The sequence below is a fragment of the Haliaeetus leucocephalus genome, unplaced genomic scaffold (genome assembly GCF_000737465.1).
Source record: "Haliaeetus leucocephalus isolate CR32 unplaced genomic scaffold, Haliaeetus_leucocephalus-4.0 Scaffold722, whole genome shotgun sequence".
NCBI lineage: Eukaryota > Metazoa > Chordata > Aves > Accipitriformes > Accipitridae > Haliaeetus > Haliaeetus leucocephalus.
This window is the reverse complement of record NW_010973158.1, coordinates 5129761-5146551: the sequence shown is the minus strand read 5'-3', so window position 1 is coordinate 5146551 and position 16791 is coordinate 5129761. Positions and strand designations below refer to the sequence as shown.

The following is a 16791-nucleotide window of genomic DNA, read 5'->3' as shown; positions in this document are numbered from 1 at the left end:
CCCCCGGGCCCGCGGGGGCGGGGGGGGGGCCCCCGGGGGGGGGGGGAAGCCCGCCCCGCCCCGCCGCCCTTTGTGCCCTCCGGCGGGGTGAGGTGGCGGCCGGCGGCGCCGCCTGGCGCAGGGTTTTTCGGGCTGGAGGAGCTGCCGGAGCTGGGCGAGAGCCCCCTCCCCTCGGGGGGGAGGAGGGGACGCGGAGCCGCCGCCGAGGCCCCGCTCCCCCTTCTCGGGAGTGACGGGGGTCGCGGCGGGAGCTGACGCGGGTGTTTCCCTGGGAGGCGGCTGCTTTGCGGGAGGGGTTCAGCCTTGTGTGCCGCTTCGCTGGCGCGAAACTTTAGTACCTGCCTGCTTTAAAATGGTATTCAGCGTTACAACTGGATGGGTAGGTTTGTTTTTTTTCGGCAAGACGTGTTTGCCCTCCTTTTAAAGGTAAAAGCAGTGCTTGAATTTAAGTGACTACGGCGTTGTTAAAAGTAGCATAAATTAAAATCTCCCTAGTCAGCATAACGCTTGTCCTTGCCTCATTTAAAGTGTAATGCACTATGCATTTTTTTTTTTTAATAAACTTTGGTAATCGCGTATATTTGATTTTTGGTATGTTTGTCACTGAGAGTTCAGTGGTGTTTAACCTACCTGCCTTGCTGTAAATACACAGATGATGGACAGGTATGAAAGAATATTCTTCAGAGTTTGGCTTTGTTTGAGACAACAGTGCCTGTAAGTTGCTGCTGTAAAATGGGTCTTCTGTATTTTATTTAGGAAAAATGTAATTTTAAAATAAGGGTTTTTTTCTTTACAGGACTCTCCGATACGTTCCCGAAAGCTCCCAAGACAAAATTATCTCTGATGAAGATGTCTTTGAAACGCTACTGAAAGTATTTAAAGCTCTGTTCATAAATGACTTCAGTAGACACACACATATTTTGGCCTTACTTCCAGAAATCAAATGTAAATATCTGGAATTACTGACTGTTGAGCAGAAGCGATCAAAAGTAAATTCATGTAACCATCAGAGTCAACATGTGTTTAGTCCAGAGGAAGTTCTGTTGAATACACTAGGGTTTGCTATTAGTCGAGACCGAAGTTCCCTGGTGTCTGCTGGAACTGGAGTCTTTGTTACCAAAGGCTTTGTACCGAAAGGGACAGTTGTATCTATGTATCCTGGTAATGGAATGTTCTTTTATCTGATTAAGTTAGATGGGATTTCTAACCATCTAATTATAGAATACTGAAGTTCTACACTAATTTTTATTTTACGGGTTTTATTTCTGTCATTCCTTAACAAAATTGCAAGTTACGGTGAATGAGAATATATCTGTATAACCTGACTAGAGTTCTTTTGGAAATAAGCAAAGCAATATTGGGGGGGGGGGGGGGGGTGTTTTTTTTATAAAAAAAAACTTTCAGTACTCAAAATCTGATTTTTTTTCAGCTGCTGGAAAAGTTGTTCCAGATTCTTTAAACACAAATGTATGGGAGCAATTTCAAGTAGATGAACAATACAGTTTAATTCTTCGGGTTTTCTGTTTTGGATAAGGATCTGAAAAAGGAGGTTTTGAGATTTCCACACAGATCAGCATACAAGACTATGAACTTTTTCAAAGCACAAAAATACAAATTGGAGAATGAAAGTAAAACCTTTTAGTGGAACTCTCTTCCATAGAAGCATGCTTGGCAAATCAGCACTTCTCTGTTCCTCATTTCTTGGAACTGTATTTGCTTACATTTCTTAAAAAGATTTGTAATTCTGTCAGTATGGCCAACCTAGGACAGCTCTGCTGAAGTGCTTTGGATTTGTTTCTGTTTCGTCTGTCAACAGAATCATTCCCTGCATGCAGTCTCTAGCTTCTGCCAGCACTGCAGGATCAGGACCAGTCCAAGCATTGGGCAGCAGAGTGTGTTTTGCCATGCCAAAGCAGGAGTGCCTGGCGACTGCCATTGACTGGTAAACTGACTAACAGTCAAATGACAATCACAGGGAATGAGCCTGCGACCTTGCCGCTCGCTTCAAATTTCAGGCACATGCTAAATGTGAGTGTAGGCTCATCAAGAGTCTCCTCTAGGAGCTCATCTGGCAAAACAAGAGGATGAGCTGTTGAAATGCTTTCCTTTTTCAGGGGTATGAAGGAAACTGCAGGGCTGCTGGCTGGGGAAGGGACCCTGTGGAGAGAGCAGGTCAGTGCTCTCCTGCCTGTTTGGCAGTCAGTGCAGACTGCTGTCGGGGCCTTTGCCTCGCTTCTTGTGAGATTGTAGTGAAGGATTTCTGCAGAGAGTTGCTGAAGGTGTAGTGGATGTGAGGGACATAGGATTGCAATGTCATGAAAAGTTGCAAGCCAGTCTGCTGTCACTTTTCTGTGCTTGGAACCCAGGGCAGGTTAAATCCTGTCCACGGATTTGTGACATGGTCTGCTGAAATGATTTGTCTGTTCTTGGTTTGGCATTCTTCCCTCTCCTGTACCAAACAAAATCTCCAGTCAGGGTGGTGGAGGAGGGTGTTTCAGGTTCTTTGCTGTCTGTGTGTGTTTTTCAGAGTCCTGATGGAGTAGTAACAAAATAGCTTAGTACCTTCAGGTGTGCTTTCCTGAACAAATGTCACTTGACATTTTCCGCTCTGAAGCAGGCCAGTTGGCTGGTTTTTTACCTACCTCTCACATGGATGCTGGACATAGGCCTTCTCCTCAATGATTTCCTTCAATGGCTTCTCTCTCTGGAATATCTCAGCTCATGTAGATTTTTTTTTTTTTTTTTTTTTGCATCCCACAAAGATATGTCTAAAAGCTTGTAGATTTACAAGTGTTAATGTCATTAACTGAGAAAGGAGTTCTCTCCTACCCTCTCTGTCTCCTCTGAATTTCTGTATGGAGAGGACTGGGTGATATCGTAAGCCCATTCTGACAGTTAACTTATTTTCTTCTGAAATAATCATATCTGTCTTGCAACAGGTACAGTATACAGAAAGCATGAGCCCATCTTTTTCCAGTCCCTTGGCAATCCCTTTATTTTTAGGTGCATAGATGGTGTCCTTATTGATGGGAATGATAAAGGACTATCAAGATCAGTGTACAGGTGAGCAGTCAAAAGAAAAAGCGTTTGTCACTCAACTGGTTTAAAACAGTGGTACTAATAGTCTCAGTTCCCTGTTGTCTTACCCTAAACTGAGTTAGATTTTAATATTATCCACCGATGTGTATCTTGTAATGCAAATAACACAAGGGTAAGAGCTGCTGGATGTGATTTGTTATGTACTTGTCTTTATCTGTAATGCCAGTGAGATGCGTTTTGATGTACAGAGACTGCTTCCTGTAAAGAAAATAGTTTTAATAGGAGCAGGATGTAACATAAAATTTTTTAAATGCTTCTGAGCTGTTATTCAGATCTGCTTAGTGGATAAAAAAAAAAAAAGCCTCTATATGGACTTGCCGATATGAACAGGGTGAATCTGGTAACTCCGGCTCTACTGTACAGAGGAGCAGCACTTAAGAAGGGAGCAGTAACCCTAATAATAATACTTATTATCTCACATTGGGAGGGACCCATAAGGGTCATCAAGTCCAACTCCCTACTCCTCACAGGACTACCTAAAACTAAACCATATGACCAAGAGTGTCATCCAGACACTCCTTGAACTCTGACAGGCTTGGTGATGTGACCACTTCCCTGGGGAGCCTGTTCCAGTGACTGACCACCCTCATGGTGAAGAACCTTTTCCTAATGTCCAGTCTGAACTGCCCCTGATGCAGCTAGCCTGGACTGTTTTAGCTTACCTTAAAATACAATTTGTAGCAATTTGTCTTTAAATGTGAGATGAAAAGGAAATAAAATTTAATAACAAGCAAAATGATCTAAAATAATACCTAATTTGATTACTAATACCTACTAATACCAGATTTTAATTCTGGGAGTGAGTTTGAAATTGATATTATAATGAGCCTTCACATCTTTAGAGGTGAATGAGATGTGTTGACACTTCTGTAATGGTAATGTTTGACGTTGGATTTCTGGAATGGTACGTGGTGGTTTTGTGCAGGTTCTTCCAGCGGAGTCTGAAAGACACCACGCATTATGTGGGAGGTTTAAATGCACTTTTTAAAGTATCATCAAGGTGTTGGTCTGCATGCAAACCCCCCCACCCCAGTGTTGTCCTGTCTCCCAGGTGGGTTGGACAGCTGTAACTTTACCCAGCAACTGTGGCCCTTTCTACTGGAGGAAGTACAGATAACCTGTTAAGTGAAGGAGCAGTGATTCACGTTAACACTGTTGGTCATTTCAGGTCTTGCAGCAGGAGAGATCAACTTGGCCCATTTCAAATGAGTGATGAGAGCTGGCTCACAGCTGCCCTGCAAAACCCACTGGCGATGGGACAGTATGTCAACAACTGCTCACATGGTAAGTTGCCAGGTAAATTTTCCAGGCTTGAGTTTGTCTTTATGGATATAAGTTGTTTTGGGGGTGACAGAGAATCAGATACTAATCTTGGAGAATGATACTGCTGTTTCAAACAAGATAAGCACTTATGGAATAAAGAGTTTCTGAGGCTTTTTGTGATGGCTTGGTGTTAGAATCCTTCAGCGTAGCAACACTTCAAATATTCTTATGCTTTTCTCACTGACTCCCCCAGTCTCCTTCCTGGTATGTAGAATGAAAGGCACACATCCCAAAATGTGAGATGGTGAGAAAGAATATCTGGTGAAGGACTGCTGGGCTGAGGCAGTACACAGAGTTGCAGATCAAGTTCCCCAGTATGGTTCCAGCAGGCTTCATGAGAAAACCATACACACAGTGGCATGTACAGTAAGATTCTATCACTGCTCAGTTTGAACTATAATACTTTTTTTAGACTCCCTTACGTTTATGTGCAAAATCTAGGAAACTGCTGATATGGTCTAGCTGTTGGACATGAAGAAGGGAACTACTTATTTATTCTGTCTCAGACAGTATGTCTTGGTCTTAAGGTTTGGGGGAATAAATAACTCATGGGAATGGTTGTGAGATACAGAAAGTTGAATTGCTACCATCCCTAGCTTCTAAGTGGCTTTGAGAGCCTGCATTAGACTAAAGATACCCTGCCTCCAAGTAGCATCCAGAAAAGTTGCTGGAGTAGCGAACCAGGTGTTGATTGGCACAGAGACAAAGGGCTGTCCCATGAAGCTGTTTTTTCCAGATCCAGTGTCCATGTAAGGAAAATTCCCGTCTTCCTGCTGGACAGATGGTGATTTTCTCTCTGCTGTATTTATGATGTATTTTGCCACCAGGAAAAATTTTTTCTGGATTTTTTTAACTGTAAAAGCAAATGTTGTGTATTAACAACATTTAGCAATGCTGTAAGCTACCCCTGGCACTATGCAAGTTGTGCCCCTTCATATACATGTTGATAATCAGGTCATCCTGTTTAATGCGATAAGGATGAATTAAAGCTCCTATAGTTGACTGTGTATCTCTTGTGTAAATTCAAAATAGGACTTCAGAGGAGTGTAGTAGCTCCCAACAGAGGCATGGTTTTAAGGCCTGATGAAACATCTGGTACTTCTGCAGCAGTACATTTGATATTTTTACATATCTCTAAACCCTAGCTAAGATTTTTCTCAGTGTCCTAGAGACTTTTTTTTTCTTCTTCTTATTTCTAGAAAAAGCAGCCAACGTGTGTTATCAGGAGTTTGATGTGCCGGGATACTTTCCAGTAGAACTGAAACAGTATCTTCCAAACATCGTCTACAGCCATGACATAGAGAGGTTAGCAGTGAGTCAAAGAGCTCATAGATTTGTATGATACAAAGCTTACTGTATGTGTGTGTAAAAAAAAACCAAAAAAAAAACCAAACAAAAAACACCATGGTTGAAGAATAACATTATTCCGTATAAAGATGTGTTACACAAATGTGTGCACCTGTATGGAAGAGTTAGCTCTTTGAATAGACTAATTTTAAGTGATTTACAAGACTATTTCTTTTTGTTCCTTTTTCCACATCTTCACAAATAAGATCAGCGTAGCTCTGAAGACATGGTTTTACAAGCAGTTGTTACACTATAGTGTGATTCTTCTGAATCCCATAAAGCACTAATTATATTTTGCTTGTATGACAGTACTTGTTTTTCAGTATGTATTTCGGATGTAGTTAGCAACCCTTAACCAAAGCCCTTCTAAGGTAGTTGAGATATAGGCTTCTTGCTCTCCTGTTCCGTGGTCTTCTGCTTATGTGAGGAATAAGCAAATGAATTTGCAAGAAGAAACCTAAAATTAATTTGTACTGAAGCAAGTGAAGTACTATGCAGTATAAAGTCATGTGACTTAGTTACACTACACAATTACAATATCTTCATTATGATCTGAAAATCCACCTCTTTTAGAAATTAAAACACTTGGAAACCTTTCTCAGATTTTTTTGTTCGGAAAAGTGACAATTAAATGAATATGTGCAAGAAGCAGTATGGACAACAAGGACAGACAATATGTTTGGAAGTGAGTGTCCTGTACTGGGATGTTGTCAAGAATAACTTTGAAGCTCTAAGTAAGTCGTAATGTTGGTCCTGAATTTAACACACCAAAGAAACTGTGCTTCTGGTCCAGTTGCTACCTTCAGGAACCAAGTAATCCTTTTCATTTAGAAGATGTGTAAGGGTTTTAGAGCAGATCATCTAGACTTTTAGTGTAGTTCTGGAGCTATTTAAAAAATCTGGTTGGAGAAAGTTATGGTGCGTATTGGAAAAACAGCTTTTCTGATTCAACTTAGACTTTGTTGAGGCAAGGTTAATGATGCAGTTGTAGTCTGCAGAGAAGTAAATAAATGCTAATAAAAGAAGTGGTAAGACTGAACTTTCAGGAAGCCTGGGTGCTGTACTTGAAGGGTGAAAGTGCAGTGAGCAGAGCTAAGCTATGGGATCATTTCAGGAAGGGGGAATTTTGCTCTCTTCCTTGGAATCTGTCCAAGAAAATACGGTCTTTGAATCATCAATTCTGCCAGCGTACAGCCACTAGACAAAAGATCCCATCTGCTTCTAGCTGCTTGTTTTGACAGTGCTGACAACATAGGTAATCTGGTTTCTAAATCTTTTTCTGTCTTGTAAAAGAGTTCTTAGTACTTGCTTACCTTTTTGTTGTTTGGTTTCAAAATGACCTCACACTCAATTTCTTAGTAGTGGGGACTGTTTGGGTTGATGCTGTTCTTCACGTTCATGTTCATCAGCATCAGAAGAATGTGCTTTCCTTTGAACAGATACTTCAGCTTCAGGGCATGGTCACTTACTTAAAGGAAGTTTAGGGGGGTGGGTTCCTAAATCTCTCTAAGACGACTGCCAGCCATTGATTTCAGCTTGGTTTATGGAGAATTCACCCATCCCCATAGACTGCAGCAGGGCTCTGATGCAGTTTGGAGCTGTCTTTCTGGGTGTTGTTGACTGAGGGTGGGTTTAGACAGCTAGCACCTGTGGATAGGTGCTAGAGGAATGATTTCTGCTCCATGAACTTTGCTGTAGTTTTGCTTCCTGTCTGTGTGTCTTTTTCTCCATCTTGACTAATTCTTTTCATTTCTGCGTAATTGTGTGAGTGGAAGGTTTGTTTGTGGGTTTGTTTTGGGGTTTTTTTTGCAATTATACTGGTTTTGCTTATATTTGCTGTCTGTATCCCAGTGTTGTTCTTCCAGGCTCCCAGGCCTGCATTATGCATATTACTCCCAAAAGTAATCTGGACAGAGCCATTGTTTTAGCTCCCTGCCATGAAGGATTTAAAAAATTCAAAGGGACATGTAATTGTTCACTTTCATATATTTTGCTTTTCCTTTTCTTACAGCTACCTGAGGTGTGTAGTGCTTGTTGCTCTCCGAGACATCAAGCAAGGAGAAGAACTTTTTTCTAACTACTACACTGTTGTCGGCTGAATAATAGAAGAAATCTGTGTCATTAAAATACTTACTTTGTGTGTACTTCAAGTTTTGTGAGCATTTTTACATAATGGAGGGCTGTAGTTTTACCATTTAGACAGCAAGCTGCAGGCTTGGGTTTCCCTGAAAATACTCCACATTTGATGCAGGGGTGAAGGTTTAACCATTTACATTATTAGCTTCTCAGCTCTCTGCTGTTGTTGATATTACTGCTCATCAGTGTTCAGCTGTCCATCCAAAAGCTCATAAAATAAAAACCTAAGTTCCGGACATGTCATTTAATCTTCAGTTTGCACAGCTGTCTGTAACTTGTGGCTCAGTTTTAATACTTTGCCATTTCACATCTTGTGCTTACAGTAGACACAATTTTTAAAAGTGACTTCCCTCTCATGAACTATTCCTTGGATAATTGTCATAGTTCATGGTAATTACTAGTTCTTTTTTCTTGGAGTTGGTCCCTTTGGTATCTGCTTCCTTTTAGAAAGTATTTCAGTGTAGCCAGTTGTCCAAATCTTTTATGAAGCTGGTTTTGGAACAATGCTAATACATGCTTCAGGTGTGCCTGCATGGTGCCCTGTCATCAGGAGGCCAGCTTGAGCCACTGGCTTTATCTGAGCCTGTCTTGGGGTGGGAGGAAAAAAGGTCTGTATCTTGAAGCCCTGTTCAATCCTAGTTTCAGTGGTTCAGTGAAAGTTTCCTGGCATGTGGCAACTTTCACAGCTTTTATTCTCAAGGAGAACCTCATGTTGCAGTGTAGCTGGAGGAAATAATGCCAGCCAAGTGTGCTGTGTATTTTTTTAATGAGTTACTGGCATAAACAGAGCCAGCCATTCCCACATTAATTCTTGCTGCTGTCTGCAAACTGCCTTCAGAAAGTAAACAGGAGACAGCTTGTCAGTCTTTCAGTCTCACTAAACAGCTTGGGAAAAGCAAAATCATCCCTGTGTTTACTTCAAAAGTCCAAGCAAGCCTCCCAATGAATTTGTGGTTGGCATAAGCTGATGAGAAAGGAGAGGCTGGGAAATGGTGCGCTCTAACAAATCTGGTAGTGGTTGGGGCAGCCAGGGTGCCCTGCTTAGCTGCAGAAGCATCTCGTCTCCTTTTCAGAACGCAAAGCTTTTCGGTGTCTATGTGAACTTGGTCTCCTTCCAAGCCTGAACCTTGTCTTTCATATTCATCTGGAAGTCCTTCTCAGCCAGAGAAGGCTGGCTTTTTCAGGAAGATTTAAATAGCAGAGCGATGAGACAGTGGCAAGCAGCTCAGCGTGGGTTGTACAGTTCTATGAAGATGCTGGGGACAGCTTTTAGTGGCCCCTTGTGTCTTCACGGCGTGGTAACAGATCAAAGCAGGCAGCGATCTGCGGTCTACTGAAGAGGATGCTCATCCTCTGTCACTCTGAGGATCCCTTCTCTCCTGAGCTGGGCCTTCTCACCAGCTCTCTCTGGGAGGAGGTTGTTGGGCATCTTGATCTCTGAAGAGGAGGCTGGTTGTTGGGCTGCCTGCAGCATTGCTTAGCTCATCAGGCCAGGGTTTATGGGTAGGTGGAGAACCCTAGTCTCAGCATGCCAGGAAAGGGAGATCCTGTTCATGTTCTCCAGGCTGAGGTGCTGTCACACAAGGGCATAGATTACTGCAGCTGTCTCATTATATACTTGTTAATAATGACCGGATCTGAAAGTATGTTCCTGTCTGACGACTGTGGAACTTAAGTTTACAACCCATCTATTGAGAAAGCTTTGCTTTACTGCACCTGCTGCCTCCTGGATGTGAATGTAGCAGGTTAATGAAGGAGTGCAGCGCTGAAGCGCAGGCTGCCTATCAGTAGCAGGGCACCTGTGACTGGCTTCTCCTTGCTGAAATACTGAAACCTGACAGCCTGCTTCAGGGACTGCTCACAGGTGAGGGAAAGCAAGTGGCCTGCAGCTGGCAGCAGCAATTGATTTCTGTCTGCTGGTGGCTACAGAAAGCCAAAAAGTAGCAGGAGGAGGAGGAGGTTGTACTTCTGAGCAAGCAGCAGCGCAACATGGGCACTGAGCAGGAGAAAGGAAAATGGAAGAGTAGTAATAATGGTCCAGTAACATGCTACAGCCTAAGAGAGGGCTTCAGGTATATCAGACTTCTTGTCGTCTTTAGATCCCTGTCTCTTCACTGAAGGTGAAAGTCATTCTAATTCCCTGTGTGTCCATTCATTACCACCAAACTGACACCACCAGTGCCTGAGAGGAGGATGCATTCTGATGTATTTTCAGATACAACGTGCAATCTGATGATAATCCAGTAAAATTCTCTATGCAACCTATTTATGGTTTGTTAATAATAAATTACTCATTACAATAAGTACAGTCTCTTGAAAGATGATTTCCTGGGTGATTTTCATTGGAATTCCCTAAAAATAGGGGCTTACTTGGCTAATTCTGCCTCTGTATGCCTGTACACTTCAGTGGTAGAAGAAGGAAAGGAAAATCAAACTAAAACTTAAGGTGTTTTCAATTACTGACAGGCCAGATCCGCAAAGTCCTTCTCCCAGATGCAGACCCTTAGTCTGCATGTGTTAAAATACTGTACTAATTCAAGAGAGAATTTGTATGTTTAAATCTGTTGCCAGCTGTGATGCTCTGGCTGGGATCCTGAGTGAGGATCACCAGCTGTCTTGAGCCTGGCTGGGATGGAGCTAACTGTCCCCACAGCAGCCTGCCCAGGGCTCTGCTTTCTCTTGGTAGCTAGAGGGGTGCTGGTAAAACAGCAGTGCTGTGGCTGGTGCTGAGCAGCGCTCCCACAGCATTGACCTGTCTCTCCCACGCCCTCACCCCCAAAGGCCGGTAGGCTGGGAGTAGGAAAGAGCTTGCGAGGGGACATAGCCAGAACAGCTGTCCCAAGCTGACCAAAGAGGTACTCCATACCACACGACATCATGCTCAGCAATGAAAGCCAAGAGAAAGGAGGCGGGGAGGGAGCGTTAGCTATTAAGGTGTTTTCCTCCAGACCAGCTGCTATGCTTACTGCGGCCCTGCTTCCCTGGCAGTGACTGGACATCACCCGCTGATGGGAAGTGGTGTTTCCTTTGGAAATATTGTTTCCTTTGCTTCTGCACAGCCTTTGCTTTTGCTTTATTAAAATGCCTTTATCTCAACTCACAAATTTTTTTTTCATCTTGTTTTCACCCCCGCGCTGGTCTTGCTGAGGAGGGAACTCACAGAGCAGCTTGGCAGGCACCTGGCAGCCAGCCAAGGAGACCACACTACACCAACATAAGAGCAAAACCAGGAGTCCAGGGGCAAGGGGAAATGGAAAGGTTCACCACTGCATGGAGAGTTTTAGGCTTATTTTTCCTGGATTTGTTTGAACTCCTTACCCCTGTAGTAAATGGCCTCGTAGTCCTGGTGCTGCCAGAGGGGGAGTGCAGCTTGTGAACTTGGGGGGGGTTGAAGGGCTGAGAAGCTTTAGCAGGTTGGGCTGAATCCATGTGCCTCCTCAGCAGGAGCAGGAGGATGGAGCCCTTGACACTGCAGTATCGATTTGGAAACACTGAGGGCTATCTGCTGCTGTTGAGATGGTGAAATCAGGTTTTGGAATAAATGATATTGCATCAAGAGACACCCGCTGGTGTCACCAGGCTCTTCTGAAGAAAATTAGTCTGCAAGGCTCTAACTTTTGACTTCTTAGCTCAAAAGGCGAAGCTAGTGGTAACAGTTGACTGTAATTCTCCAGGAGGTTAAGTTGTTAACTGGAATCCCTGTTGATTCAGCATGGCAGGAGAACAGAGGTGCCTGAAAGATAAAGAAATGAGCTAACGAACTTTGCAGGGGTGCTGCAGACTCCTGGAAAGAATAGAGATGGCCCACAGCAGGAGAGGGATGTGTCTGCTGGGGGAAAGAGCTGCAAGGGATCAGCACAAGAATTGGAAGCCCACTTTAAAAAAGCAGTTCTTAATCAAGCTACTGAAGTATTCAGTAATCAAGAGTCTGAAGTATCACCAGTATGATTTAGAGCAGGTGGACATGAAATAGCCTGTGTCAGCTGTCCTGGTTAACACTTGTGTTTGAAGCGCCTGTCCACAGGGGGAGTCCATGAAGGGCTGGGCTGGGGGGGCGACTGATGGCAGCTCAGAGGCCACCCTTCCCTCAGGGCTTCCTTCTGGGAGCCACTTTATCCATCGTCACTGGCTGTGGCCATGGAGAGTGTGATGAAGGCAAACCACATCTCCCTGCTGTGGCGCTTGTGAGTTGGAAGGACTGAGAATCAGTTTGTCAGGCACTGCAAAGAATATAATCTGTTAAGCTACTGATGGGTATCCATGTGTGTACACGTATTCATATATATATAAGTGTTATCTATATATTCATACATATACACAGGTGTTTCTATACAAATATACAGATATCTAAGTGAGACTGGTGCAGCGGCTACAGTACCCCACGCAACTCCCACAGCACTCTGATAGGAGAGGGGGAAAGGTGTGAGTGCATAAATGCTGCTGCTCATCTGTCCCTCCTCCCTTGCTCTCAAAGCCACCATTCCTTCCTGGCCATTGCTCATCAGATCCTAACGTGAGCTGATCTGACTTGCTAAATGTGGTAACACCAACACAAACCACAGGCTTTCTCACTTGTTTTGGTTTCTGCTATTGCAGTGAGCTGAAACAGCTCATATAGAGGGGCCAGCGCGAGCAGGACAGCTGGAAGCCTATAGGTGGTGGCTGCAAGTTGCTAATTTGACTCATGGATCTCATGAAGCCATGGTTTAAGACACTTTTATTCTGCATATAAAGGTGACCTTGTACTTACCCGACAGCTCCTCATTGCCTGCTGGGCTGCTCTGCTCCCTGGCTGCACGCTCCTTCCCTGTTCTAGTTCTGGAGCTCACCTGGCGACACAGAAAACCGAGTCAGTACCTGCAGCAAAAGGGAGCGATGTTCTTCTGCCAAGTTAATGAATTGTGTCAAATCTGTTCACAGAACAGGCAGATGTGTGCCAGCGCTAAGGCAAAGGAGCCAGTGGGGATCAGCAGCCATGCTGCAGGACAGCAGGCAGCCCATTGCTTCAGCATAGCACGAAGGCAGCAGGAGAGCATGTTTCTGCTGAGACATCCTGATCTCCTCCCGTATTGGAGGGCCAAGATTTGCTCGGAGCTCTAAATTACTTTTCCCTGCAGAGAAGGAAGAGAAATCCAAGAAGTAGTAAAAACTTTTTTAGCAAACTGATCACTGGGGTTTATGCTTCTAGTCTTTGCTGCTTTGCATTTTGTGGACAAAACAAGGACTTAGGCACTGAAGAGCCAAGCACCATAAGGACTTCAGGGGCTTCTTATCTTTTTAGTGGCAGAAGCAGATGTGTCCCAAGATTACTATAAAGTAACTATTGAGTTGGGGGGAGATGTTTACATTATATACAGGTATACTAATTAAAACCATTTTTAAGACTCCAGCATTGCAAGGCTAACAATTAGTTGCATCAAAACATGAAAGGACTAGATGGGGTCAGTCATTATGATTTGTACTAATAGCACTGATCTTTATGCTTAGCAACCAGAAAAAGAGAGGTGCAGCTTGTCACCAAAGAGCTTTGGATAGGTATTTCATTTTGCACCTTGTATCAACCATCATTACAAAGACACTTATCTTGCATCTCTTCATCAGAGGAAGCAAAGCTCATTACATTACTTGGCAAATTACAACTTTTGCTGTTCAGAATTGTATCAGCTTGCACTTCTATCTAATTAAAAAAAAAAAATCTTTTCTTTACCCAAAGCTTTATTGTGCCAGCCATTGCAAAACCAAGCATGCTGGGCCTATGAAAGCACAGCACTAATTCTGGCCTTTGACCACATTGGTATGTAAGATCTTATACAGTGCTTTTCAGGATCCAAGATTAGTGGTCATTTTCTTGAGGGAAAGGAAAATCAAGACAACAAGCATTTCAAACCATTTAACTTCAGCATTAAGGCCTAAGCCAAGTAAAATTTTTGCATTCACACCTGTAATCTAGCTGGACATGGATTTAAGGATTTGGGCAAGCTTTCTTGAGAGAGAAGAGGAGAACAGGAATGTGTTCTCTACAGTTTACCGTGTAGTTTGAATACTTATACCGCTGCGATGCGTTACTCTGAAGCTACGTTTAAGTCCCATCTAAGATTTTTCTATGCTTAAGCCATAATGCTTTAATGTTTGAGGGAAATCATTACTTACTATCTTACCTGAATCGCTGCATGCTGCATTTTTCACTCTTCTCTATGTAACATTAGGTAGTGTGGTAGCGTGCACTTTAGCGGTACCCAGAGTTCTTAAAATGTGTTCAGAGTTACTGCTAAATATTTCTGAAAATGAAGTAGCAAACATAGTGCAGATGTATGTAAAGCTTTACAAGTAAAGAAAGGTTTCCAGACATTTATTTCTGGAGCTGTACACCAGGTATTAAAGTACAACAAATACAAAATAATGCTCAAAAAAAAAAAAATCAGTGTTTATGTACAAATATTAAAACCAATGCAACAATAGCGACTTCCTCTTGAACATATGATACTAGAACATGTTCCGATTGTCACTAGATTTGTTGTTATGCACAGGGTCCTTTGAACTGAGAATAACTGGAATCTCTGTTTTATTAGGAGAACTATAACCATTCCTACTGTATTTTACAATTGATAGTATCTTCCTCCTTCTTTCAATGAAAAATAGGAATAAAAAAAATAGTAACCTTGTCATTATCTTATAAATTACTGTATTTAGTTTCCCTGTCTGTAGACAATGTGCTTGTAATGCTGGGCAAATAGTGTCCCTGTTGGTCAGTTTATCCATTATTTTACATTCAAAGTTGAAATATTCACTAGAGACTTTGGTTAAATTAAGTAGTATCACTATGTTCTACTTGATCTGAAGTTTTCCTATATTTTTGACCCTCAGTTTTAAAAATTAAAAACAGGAAACAATTGCACAATTCATTGACCAAATTGTACACAATTTAGTATTCTTCAAACAGTATTGTACATCCTTCAAGTAAATTCAGCAGTTTGACCATGACAAGAGGAAAACTAAACATTTAAAAACCTAGCATGAGAAGATGATGTATGACTAACCAAAGTAAAAGTATTGCTATAATCACAGCACCAGTTACACTCCTAAATGAATCAGCTACCCTCTTCAGATTCCCTGTACATAAAAAGGATACATTTACCAACACTGCAGTTGCCCATTATGGATTTTTTTGGTTTGTTTGTATGAAGAAAAAGTGTGGCAAAGGACAAAGAATTCATCACAGTTTGTTATAAGAATTGTGCTTCACCATCTAAGAACCAAGGCAATGTAATTTCTTCATATGGTTGCAATTCAGTTATCTTCATGATGACTTTCAAAACGCAATTCTTTTAATAAACAGTAACAAGTTCTCCATTTAAATGTTTAAACTGAGAGAAAAATAAGTAAGTCCAGCTTTTAAAAGAAAAGTTCAATAAATAGCTATTTTACATGGATAGAGTCATAGTGGTACAAATTTATGAATGTCACATCAAGCATGCACAAAAATGTAACTATACACGGAAGTAGTCAGAAAATATTGAAATAGATATCTAAAAAGATATGAAGAATTTACATATTTACAAAATCTTGCAAATTATTGCCTCATTTTAACAAGGAATTAAAAGTAAACGATACCAGCTAGCTAGCCAACAGGCTAAATAAGATCAGCATTTAAAAATCTATTAGACTAGCTGGAATTCATTTTTCTCTCATATCATTTTCTGAATTTTGGTCAAAAGTCTTTATTAAATAACTAAAGTGTCCATTCAACTTGCTGACAACCCAAATCTTAGACAAGTCTCTGTCTACTTTAAGAGCCCAGCAATGCATAGATAAACTGAATATATTACTGCATCAGCTAATGAGAATGGGCATGTTCATTTAAGTGCAACTGGTATAAGCATTCAGTCATCTTTGTATAATGATTTTTATACAGACCAGCCACTCACTGTAAACCCATAGATAAACTTGAATGTATAACAATGGAGGATTATGGCCAGTATTTTACAAAATTACGTAAAATGTGTTGATTCATAAAAAAAAAAAACAAGGTACAAAGTTCAGCACAAAACACAGCAACAAGAAGCTGACAACTTGGCTAAAAATGTCAGAGTACAACACAGGGCCAAGGCTACCTGTTATTTACTGTGTACTTACTAAAGTTACATATTTCAGATGTGTAAATTAAGAACGGATTACAAAATTATGTCTACTTTTGTCCACTGTGCTAAACTAATTTGGTTTTAATATGGTAGATGTGCTATTGTGTAAACACTTCAAAGCAATCTTCATTACAATGCTGTAAAGAAAACTCCATACGCTGCATCCGAAACTCAGGATGTCAATGCATTTCACAGTATGCATAATAAATACCCTCTTCCCTTTCAAATATTAAAGTCACTACTTTCTAATTACTCAGCATAACCTTGAAGCAACTATTACAAATATCAACAATGCAAACTTAATCACTTGAATAATGAAAACAAATTAGTGGCAATTAAATTTGTAATACAAACAGTGCAAAGAAAAAGTATGGCGGGAAAGGGGTAATCCTATTGAAGTAAGGTTCAGATTCTCATTAAAAAACCCTGCAAGCTGTATGCTACAACAACCGGTTACAAGCCAATACTATGCTTGGGCTGCCTCTCCCGCAAGAACTAGAACAAACGTTTGCAAGACAAACTTCCTGGATGGCTAAATTGCACTCAGGGTTCAAAATAATAATAATAATAAAAAAAAATGTACTGAAGTTACATAGTTGCTTTTATGGGAAACATTTTTACTCATCCTTTCCTATTTGACCAAGGTAGTGAAGTGCCATTTTTGAGCCAATGACTTGCCAAAACAAATAAATGCAATCCACACTAAAGAAAAACTTTCAAATACATACTTCAAGGTTCTACTATTCCT

At 41.6% G+C, this 16791-nt stretch overlaps 1 protein-coding gene across 1 annotated transcript in view; it reads left to right on the top strand.

Annotated features, from left to right (window-relative positions):
• Positions 1–10057, top strand: part of SETD9 (SET domain containing 9) — a 10589-nt gene extending 532 nt beyond the window's left edge. The window contains exons 2-6 of the mRNA XM_010580592.1: positions 797–1161; positions 2940–3063; positions 4268–4383; positions 5622–5727; positions 7781–10057. Coding sequence (XP_010578894.1) covers positions 797–1161; positions 2940–3063; positions 4268–4383; positions 5622–5727; positions 7781–7868 — 799 coding nt within the window. The 3' untranslated portion in view covers positions 7869–10057. The remainder of the gene's footprint in view (positions 1–796; positions 1162–2939; positions 3064–4267; positions 4384–5621; positions 5728–7780) is intronic.
• Positions 10058–16791: the final 6734 nt, after the last annotated feature.